The following is a 10,147-nucleotide window of genomic DNA, read 5'->3' on the forward strand; positions in this document are numbered from 1 at the left end:
AGGCAATGGTGGTAGTAGGGACGATGTGGTGACAGTGAGCTGTTTATGCGATTTGAATCTTTTCTTTGCATCAGCTTAGATGCCTCCTTCTTCAAACTTACAAGGTTCCTATTAGCACTATAATTCAGGCCCCTGTAGCCAGTGCCTTGGCAGATATCTTAATATGCATTCCCTAGGGATTCTACTGGGAGAAATCTCGGAGGATACTCCAAGGGGATGAAAGGGAGGAAATTTCCATTTGCGTTGGTTCCTACCTTGCTCAGACTCCTTGCTGCCAGCTCTGGTCTGCATCTTGTAATATGGCTCGTGGCAGTAGTACTGGATACGTGCCTTGTAGGTGTTCACCCCCATTGTGGTGGTGTAACGGAAGGCACCATTAGGCAGGTTTCGGGGCTGCCCACAGTCCTTGACTTGGAGAGAACACAGGGCAGGGTGAGAGCTGAGAATGACTGTGCTGGAACTTCAGTGGGGAGAGTGTGAGTTGTCCACGCGCAGAGCAGGCTGAGAAGCTTAGAAAAGATAGTCAGTGGCGAGGGCCCTTGCAATGGACAGGAGTTGGGTGGTGTGAAATTCAGTTCTGGGTAGAGCCCATTCATCCCACTGAGATGAGGACTCACTGATTCCTGAGATGAGGGCTCACTGATTCCTGAGATGGGCCATAGGCATCAAAGGACAAGTCAGGGTGAGGGTCTCTTGGAAAGAGGCTTACTCTGGATGCCTCTTTCTCTCTTGGCCCAGGTCCTCAAGGCTGGAAGTGGGAAGTCCCCAGAGTCATATCCCTGAATTGTGACTTACTCTTGCATCTGGGCATGGCACGATGCCATGTGCCATCATCCTGGCAGACAGCTGTGAAGGAGTGCAGCAACTGGTTCCCCTGTTGAGCAGAGGACAGAGGTGTCATCAGTGCCAAGAGGCAATGCAGGACCCCTTGCTGCCCTTCCCACACAGCAGTGGGAGGCAATACAAAGACATCTCTCAGCTCCCCCATGGATGTGGCTCCTTCTTCCTTCTCCCCAGCCCATTGCAGACAGGAGCACTGAGCCACACCACAGCAGGTCAGAGCAGGACTAACTGATAGACCCGATCATCCTCTCTCTAGACTGTGGTCTGTTCCCACTGAGGTCCAATTGAATCCCACAATTTGTAATTTAAAAAATCACAAGCCACGTTTGAGTGTTTTTTGTATCAAAACAAAAGCCTGTGCTCCAGGGCAGAACCACGTTTCTCTGGCTGGAGTCCCCTACCTCCAGGCCTGCATCACTTTCTCTCTCCTGGGTTGCAGTTTTCCTAAGGACAGAGGCCTTCCCTAAAATCCTAGAGTCACCTCACCCCGTTGAAATGTGCTGGAGACGTTGATGTGTGTGAAGGGCTGTTGCTGTTGAGCAGGGACAAGACTAGGAAATGGCAGTCTTTGAAATGAAAAGTTACTGGACAATACGAATGAGTTTTACTAAGACCAAAAATCGGCCAGGTGCAGTGGCTCACGCCTGTAATCCCAGCACTTCCGGGGACCGAGATAGGCAGATCACTTGAGGCCAGGAGTTCGAGACAAGCCTGGGCAACATGGAGAAACCCTGTCTCTACTAAAAATACAATACTTAGCCAGGCATGGTGGCACACGCCTGTAATTCCAACAACTCAGGTGGCTGAGGCACTTGAATAGCTTGAATCCAGGAGAATCACTTGAAATTGGGAGGCGGAGTTTAGAGTGAGCTGAGATCATGCCACTGCCTGGGTGACAGAGCAAGACTGTCTCTCAAAACTAAAATAAAAAGACCAAAAATCATTCCATAGAGTTAGTCCTGGGAAAGATTGCAAGAGAATGTGTATGAGAACTAGACCGTCTGAGTAAAATGTAGGTAATGTGAGAAACGGTGTGACTTGCTTTAAATTCTATGACGTGAATGACAAATGCAAAAGTAAGGGCAGTGGGTGGTGCAGGCAAGGGAAAGTTGTAATATGAGCAAAGAGTTTGTTAGTCTCCAGTCCTCTGGACCCAGGACACCCACCCAATTCTCCTGATGGAGATGGAAGCACCTTGGAGTAAAGAACAATGCATCAGATGAACTCGACTTGATGCAACATTCAAATGTGAGCTCCACAAAGGCTGTGTGACTATGTGGGTTTCTTTTTACTGAACCTTCCACATCTAGGACAGTGCCTGACAGCAGACCCCTAAAATGTGCATTAAATGAATTAACTGTGACTTAAGGACATGTCATAGGTCTCTTCTTTGATTCTGATTAAGTCTTCCGTGTGGACCTATTGAGCAACGAAGGGATGTCCAGTCTTGGGTCTCTGTCCAGAGACACAGAGAATTTTTAGTTTACCAGCTTTTGTGAGATTGATCCACGGATAAAACCATATTCCTTCCTGAATCTTCAGAGCTGAGGACAGGACGGTGGGCCCAGGGTGAGACCACCAACATGTGTAAAAGAGCCCTGGAGCAGGAGGCAGGAGATTGGGGTCCTAGTCCCTGCCGTAGAAAATCACTATGTGATGTTGATGAGTCACTACATCTCCACCCTGCCTTTCCAGTTCCTTCAGCTTTCTTGATTATTGGACCAGGGCAATAGTTCTTAAACTTGGCTGCACATTAGAATCACCTGGGTAGCTTTAAATAGTCTTGTTGCTCAGGTTCTACTCCAGATCAATGGAATGAGAGTCTCTGCTGGGGGCCCTTGACTTCAGTATTTATTTATTGATTGGTTTTTATTTTTTAGAGACAGAGTCTGGCTATATTGCTCAAGCTGGAGTGCAGTGGCTATTCACAGGGGCCTTGAATGATTGGGCTCAAGCAATCTTCCAGGATTGTAAACTCTGTTTTTTTGTTTTTGTTTTTTTTTTGAGACGGAGTCTCGCTCTGTCCCCCAGGCTGGAGTGCAGTGGCCGGATCTCAGCTCACTGCAAGCTCCGCCTCCCGGGTTCCCGCCATTCTCCTGCCTCAGCCTCCGGAGTAGCTGGGACTACAGGCGCCGCCACCTCGCCCGGCTAGTTTTTTGTATTTTTAGTAGAGACGGGGTTTCACCACGTTAGCCAGGATGGTCTCGATCTCGTGACCTCGTGATCCGCCCGTCTTGGCCTCCCAAAGTGCTGGGATTACAGGCTTGAGCCACCGCGCCCGGTAAACTCTCTGTTTTAAGTGTGCAGCAAGTTGGAGAGCTGGTGGACCAGGAGACTCTTCCAGCTGAAACGTCTATGACTCCAGCTGGGGTGAGACTAAATCCTCTGTGAACGCACCATCTGAATTCCCCCTGGGATGCTGGGCCGGATCTCTCCTCTCAGCCCTGGGCTCTTACCTCTATGAGCTGGTAGCCTAGCTTGCAGGTAGCAATGAAGTAGTCACGGAACTGGTACTGAGGCTGCAGGTTCTGGATGACGGTGAACTCGTCTAGGGTCTTGGGCTGGGGACACTTGATGACTATTGGGGAGACCAGAGGGCATATTTATTTCAGAGCCACCTGCCCTTCCTTCTTCCCACCTTTTCCCCATTGCTGGCCATCAAGGGAGGCCCCCAGGGAGCCTTACTCTCGGTGGTGTAGCGCAGCTTCCAGCCCCGGCTGTCCCCTGACTCATCTGTGAAGAACAGCAGATCCACAGCATTGCTGCTGGTGTCAAGGTCGGGGGGCCTTTGCTTCCCACAGAACTCGCCAATGTTCTTCCCGTTGGCGTAGATCTGGTAGGGGAGGAGGTTTTTTTTTTTTTTTTTTTTTCCAGCTTGGACGTTTTTACACAGGGCCAACTGTGTAGTAGCCTGGTGGCCAGGGTGGTGGTGGTGATGAAATCCTGCCTTATGCGTGTTTTCAGGGGAAGGTGGAAAGGGATCCCCATGACTCAATTCCAGTTGTATGGGAACTTGCCCAGCCCATGGGTGATGTTGGCCGTTCCTGCCCCAGCAGGCCAGGGGATCCAGGAGGAAGTGGGGACAAGAGGAGCGAAGTGCAGACGGAAGGGGAGGAAGGGATCTTTCAGGGGTAGGACGGCTGTACCTGCAGCTGGTCATAGGGGCAGTGTACTTGCTGGTGGTCATCAATTTCAAAAGGCTCTAGGAACTTGAGGTGCAGGGTGAGGCCCCGCTCCACCCGGATGCTGTAGTTGCAGCGCAGGTCAGGAGGGTAGGACCGGGGATACTCCAGGCTGGAGATGTAGCCCGATGCCTCCGTGTACAGCTCGCTGCTGCACTCAGCTGTGCGAACAGAGCCGCGGGGCATCACGGGGGCGCTCTCGCTGGCCCAGCAAGCCCTGGCTGAACCCCTGCCTCCCTGCTACACCACTCTGGCTCACCGTGGCAGGAATGCCTGTCCTTCTGAAGCTCATAGCCTGGACGGCAGGAACAGAAGTAGCCTCCAACGTAGTTGTGACACAGGTGCTGGCACTGGGGCTGGGGGTCCTTCTCCCCTGATTTGCTCTGGGAAGCACATTCATCAAGGTCTGGAAGGCATTCAGGAAGGAGGGTTAAGCTCCTGCTGGGAGACTGGAGTAGTGGCTCTGACCTTAGGAGGTCACTCACCAGAGGCCTAAAGACAAAGGCATCTTTTAGGCTACCTGGACCTCCAGGCCTCTCCAAAGCTCTCTGGGGACTGCTCCATGGGGACAGAGCCCAAGTTGACAGGCCTTGTTAGGGAAAGTTCTCTTGAGGGGAGGAACAAGCAAAGCCAGGCTTTCGGCTTCTTTGGATTCAAGATTCCCTTTCTTGGCCTCCATTCAATAGGGCTGAGGTTAGAGAAAAGGGATCCCGGGGGGCTACTCACCCACAGCTTGGTAGTAGGCCAGGAAGCCCTTGTAGAACATGATGGTCCCATTCTCCTCGTTGGAGAAGTCCGTGTGGAAGGTCAGCAGCATCTTGTTCCCTTGGGACATAAATTCCTTCTTTCCTGGGGGGTTGCCCAGTGGAGACCCCAGTTGCCCGCAGAACCTCCCCAGGTTTTTCTTATCAGCAGAGATCTGGTGGAAGAAGGATAGGGGGTAGGAAGAAGACCTGTTGTGGAGTGGCACACGTGGTGGCTCAGTGACAGCCCTCCTTGTCTCGCCCAGAGTGAATCATGCACCACATTGGCTCCGCTGGTCACTACCTGCTGGGCTCGGCTGCTGCAAACTTCCCCATGTGACTTTCAACTGTTCCCCGAGTCTCCCACTGACTCACTCTTGCATGTTGTCGTGCACTGGGTACCTCACCTTTCCCTGTTTTCTGCTCCACTGACAGGTTTCAGGTCATTTTCCAACCCCACCACCTGCTATGGCCTGTTCCCCTGGGGTCCTGGTTGTCTGTACCCAGCCTTTACCCGCCCCTCATTCCCACAGCTTGGACAGCTCTGCTTTATTTTTGTCTTCAGATTCCACCTCAGCCTAATCAAACCATTCACACCTGGAGTGCCTCCTGATGCCTTTGGGTGAACATGAGCCCTGAATCCCACCAGTCTCAGCCTCAGCAGGCATTGCCTCATCCCTCATCGTTCCTACTCACGGCTCTTCAACCTCTCCTTGCCCCTGCCACCAAATGCCCTCCCCCAACACTGCACACTCGCCAACTCTTCTGGGTGGGGAAGATGTGCCATTTTCAGGTAATTCACGCATAACCTCCAGGGGTCTCCTGGGAATGGTAGTGGGCCTTCGCAGGCTCTGCTTGAGCCCTGAATCTCATTTTTACTGGATAGAGAAAGATGGGCCAGGGAAGGTTGTCACAGAGGTGAGAGTTCTGAGCCTATGGTCCTTGCTGAAGACTATTCCTGTGCTGCCAGAGCACACATTTCTCCTCCTCATGTCCCTGTGTTCCTGTTGAGGCAGGCAGCCATGCCAATCTTCTCCTTGGAGACAGGGAAGCTGAGGCACGGTGGTTTCCCAAAGGCTCTCAGCTAGACAGCAGTTGGGGAAAGTTTTCCTGACTCAGTGCACAGTGAATTTCCTGAGTGGGTCCCGTCCGCTTCCTTCTCTGTGCTTCTCCCCTCAGTGCTCACTGAGGGCCTCTTCACCAGTGAGTGCCCCATCCAGGGCAACCCTTGGCTCTAAGAGATGCAGTCAGCCATCAGCTCTTGCGGGGCTGGGCTGTGTCTGGGGGTGTGCATGCCATACAGATCCCAGATCCCAGAGGGTCCCGTTTTGTCTCCCTTCTGCCCACCCATCCTGCCCCTACCTTGACATAATCATAGAAGCAGCCTTCAGAAGGCTCCAGGTCAAAGTGCTGGAAGATGAGCTTCACCCTGTATCCCGTGGGGACTGTGATCACAGTGGTTGTTTCAAAGCTGTTGGGGTAAGGCTTGGGGAACAGAGGGGAAGTCACCTCCCCAAATAACTTCTGAGGGATGGGAATGGAGCCTCCTGCCCTGCAGAAGAGGGCCGGCACCAGGAGGTACAAGAGCCACCTGCCAAAACAAAAGACAGTGTCTGGAGCTGGAGGGGTTCAGCACTCTTGCCATGTGGGCAGTGGCCGTGGCAGGGGACGAGATGGCCATACCGCTGGGTATCCTCGTCTCTGCCCACTCTGGACCTCACCGACATGTTCTCAGCAGGGGTGCCTGGGTGGCGAGGGCGGCCTTTGCAGCTGCTGCATTGGGTCACTCCCCAGGGCAGTGTCCAGTCCAGAGGCCACCACACTCCCCTCACACTCCCTTTCCAGCCTCCTCCCCTGCCCGGCCCCATCCCTCCCCTCCCCTTCCAGGAATAGGACTGGCTTGGGACCAGTTAATGGAGGGTGAGGGTTTCTACCCGTGGGTCTCTGAAAGGGCTCCCACAGGTTCAGTAAGAGCGTCTGGGAGAGACCATCTGTGGAGTGTGGGACACAGGCAGAGTGTCCCCTCCTGGGCAGGGGGTCCCCTCTTCTCTCTGCTCCCTGCCGTGAGCCCAGAGGGAAGAAAGGACCATGGCATGAGCTTCTATGTATAAGGTCTCCTCTGGTCCTTAGGAGGAGGGATGGGGCGCGTGTTGTGTGTGTCCATGTGTGTGCACAGTGGGATTGATGAGAGAAGAGTGTGCGAAGAGAAAAGGGTGTTCCTGTCTCCCTGAATTGCCTCCCATGCCCTGGCTTCTCCCCTGGCTTCCCCCTCCCTCCTGGGTGCCCATCACCCTTACTCACATTTCTCAAGGCCCGTGTTGAATCCTGGGCTCTCCTGACAGCGTCTTCGTGCACTGTGTGCAGAGGGAGCCCGCGTCACGCACAGCAGGGAGGGGAGGGTTTTCTGTGGAATGGAGGGGGGACCATTCCCGGAGGAATGTTGCAGGGAATGAACTATTTGCATAAACAAAAGATCTGAGTTTCCACTTTAATTTAGTTTTGGTTTTGAAATCCCTGTCGGTGGTGCCACCTGCTGGTCCATGAGGGAAAGGGCTAAGGAGACGGGAGTCTGACTTTTTAGGGCCAGGGGAGCCTTTGGTTGGAGGCCCAGATGCCTCAGTCTCTGAATCTGATCAGCTTCTCCTTTCTTCCAAGACTTTCCTGGGGGGCTGCTGCTGTGTTTACAAGGTTCCTACCAAAGCAGTGGGAGACCACAGGTTGTGAGGGATTCTCTTTTCTGGGCTGTCCCTTCCCATTGACCTCATTCCTCTTGCCGTCATTCAGCCCACAGCCCTGGTTCAAGAATGGCCCGGGTTTCCATGCCCAGGATGTAATGATAGGAACACTGGGGCAGAGGAGGGCACGTGGGAGTGGGCAGAAGAGAGAGGAGCTTGGTTGCCTTGGGGCCCTGGACTGCTTTAGCCATGAATGACACGTAGACATAGAATAGGGATGGCCATGTCAGGGCAGCCCTAAATCAGCCCTGGGTTTGAGACCCTCTGGGGCAGCTGCGGAGGGGGTAAAATGTCCCCATCTCCTCAGCATCTGCTCAACACAACTGCCAGGGCTGAAGCCGAGGGTGCGGCTGTGGAGCAAGAGGGACTTGGTTTTTCTGAGATGGAGCCAGGCCCCTGGGAGGGAGGAGGGACGCTAGTCTCTCCTGTCCATCAGGCCATAGTGTCCTGCTTTAAAAATTTTGCTCTTGGCCGCGTGTGGTGGCTCATGCCTGTGATCCTGGCACTTTGCGAGGCCAGGGTGGGAAGATCTCTTGAGCCCAGGAGTTCGAGACCAGCCTGGCCAACATAGTGAGATCTTGTCTCTAAAAGTTAAAATAAATAAAAAACAATTTCACTGTTTTTAGAAGCCTTTCTTCATCAACTCTCCATGGCACCAAATATCTGAGGGCACTTTACCCCATAGAGGGGCTTGGGCTGCAGAGAAGGCCTCTGTGTTCTTAAGCCTTTGTAGGCTGTTCTGCTCGTTTCCCTTATTAGATTAATCCCTCCAACCTCCACCCTTCTGCCCCCACCCCTGTTCATCCATTTATGGGCTACCTGTTTAATGTGCAAGGCACTTTCCCAGGCAATAAATTGCAAGAATTCACAGAGCTGATGCAGTTCCCCATCAGGCAGTGACCAAGTCATCAGTAGTTAGACAGCAGGCACACAGAAGGTGCAAGATCCACCAACGCTTGGAGGGTTTCTCCAGCAGGCCTGTGTGTCAGAGCTGAGGACTGAACCTAATGGAGGGCTGGTCTGTAATGGGATCAGGATATGAACCATAGCCTTGTTAGGTCAGGAAAGACAAAAGATAGGGGAGAAGGAAAAGGACTAGATCAGAGGACGAGAAGGAAGGGGAATCTCATCTAACAAACTGCACATTAATATCCTGGCAGCAGCAGTGTTTTGTGTGTGTGTGTGTGTGTGTGTGTGTGTGCACTATATGTTCCTAATGGAGGCAGAGGGAACAGGTAAGGAGGTCAGTGTTAGCTGAAGCTCTTCCATCCATCCTAGGGAGTCTCAGTTCTGCCTTGGCATTGTGCAACATCCTTGGAGAGTGGCAAACCTGGTCGTCATCAGCTCAGTCCCAGCCCTGTCTCCACTCTGTCCAACCATTCAAAGTAACATTTACTCACACATTTTTGTTATGTCCTTGACTTATACCAAGGAGGAAAAAAATGCATATGAATGTTGCTGCATTTGTTTTAAAACAAGTATTGAGGACCTTGTCTGTTACAGTGTTTGTTCCTCTAAGGATTTGATTCTTGGGAAAAAGATTTCTCTCTTAAAGTGGTGGTAGGTTTTCCTCTGTGGACACGTCTCTATCGCTAGTTCATCTATCTCCATCATCTCTCTCTAACTTCTCTCTCTCTCTATCTCATTGTCTATATCTCTGTCTCTAGACCTAGAGACAGCGATGGAGGTGTAGATATAGATCTAGATGTACATATATAAATATAGGTGTATATATATATTTTTGCCTTGGTATGGAGAAACTCATATCATTTTTTCAATCATAAAAAATTAGTAAAATAAAAATGTTTTATGCTAATTAAACAAAAATCAGCAAATAGAGAATAGTGGAAAACCAAACAGCAAAAATCTTATCAATAAAACCACCTTTATTTGGTATTTTGAGAGAATTATTATTATATTTTTGGAGATGGGGCTTCACTATGTTGCTTAGGCTGACCTTGAACTCCTGGGCTCAAGTGATCCTCCTGTATCAGCCTCCTGAGTGGTGGGGACGACAGGTGTGCATCGTCCTTTTGGGAATATTTTAAATAATCTCTTGTACTGTGTGTGGGTGTTAAAAGCAGAAGTAACCGGCCGGGCGCGGTGGTGGCTCAAGCCTGTAATCCCAGCACTTTGGGAGGCCGAGACGGGCGGATCACGAGGTCAGGAGATCGAGACCATCCTGGCTAACACGGTGAAACCCCGTCTCTACTAACAATACAAAAACTAGCCGGGCAAAGTGGCGGGCGCCTGTAGTCCCAGCTACTTGGGAGGCTGAGGCAGGAGAATGGCGTGAACCCGGGAGGCGGAGCTTGCAGTGAGCTGAGATCCGGCCACTGCACTTCAGTCCGGGCGACAGAGCGAGACTCCGCCTCAAAAAAAAAAAAAAAAAAAAAAAACATAAGTAACCACATGTATGTACAACTTTGAATTCTGCCATTTTTTTTAGAGATACATTTAACCTTTGACCATAGTAGCAACGTGACTCTTGATGCTAACAAATTGTCTCTCATCTCTCTTTTATTGTGTTTATTTTCTATTTCCATTGAACAGTTGTATTTTGTGTCTTTCACTGTAAATCACCTCCAATTATTTATTTATTTATTTATTTATTTATTTATTTATTTATTTATTTATTTTTACT

At 51.1% G+C, this 10,147-nt stretch overlaps 1 protein-coding gene across 1 annotated transcript; it reads right to left on the bottom strand.

Annotated features, from left to right (window-relative positions):
• Positions 1-207: 207 nt before the first annotated feature.
• Positions 208-7,286, bottom strand: LOC113222937 (complement C1r subcomponent-like; the record flags this gene model as incomplete). Its single annotated transcript, XM_026452507.1, has 9 exons — positions 7,070-7,286; positions 6,131-6,359; positions 4,752-4,944; positions 4,285-4,431; positions 3,990-4,186; positions 3,529-3,676; positions 3,300-3,421; positions 796-874; positions 208-410 (listed from the first exon to the last, which is right to left on the bottom strand). Coding segments are annotated over exons 1-9 (1,320 nt in total), but the record flags the coding sequence as incomplete, so codon positions are not given.
• Between the last annotated feature and the right edge of the window lie 2,861 nt (positions 7,287-10,147).

This window comes from Piliocolobus tephrosceles, unplaced genomic scaffold (genome assembly GCF_002776525.5).
Source record: "Piliocolobus tephrosceles isolate RC106 unplaced genomic scaffold, ASM277652v3 unscaffolded_36526, whole genome shotgun sequence".
NCBI classification, from domain to species: Eukaryota; Metazoa; Chordata; class Mammalia; order Primates; family Cercopithecidae; genus Piliocolobus; species Piliocolobus tephrosceles.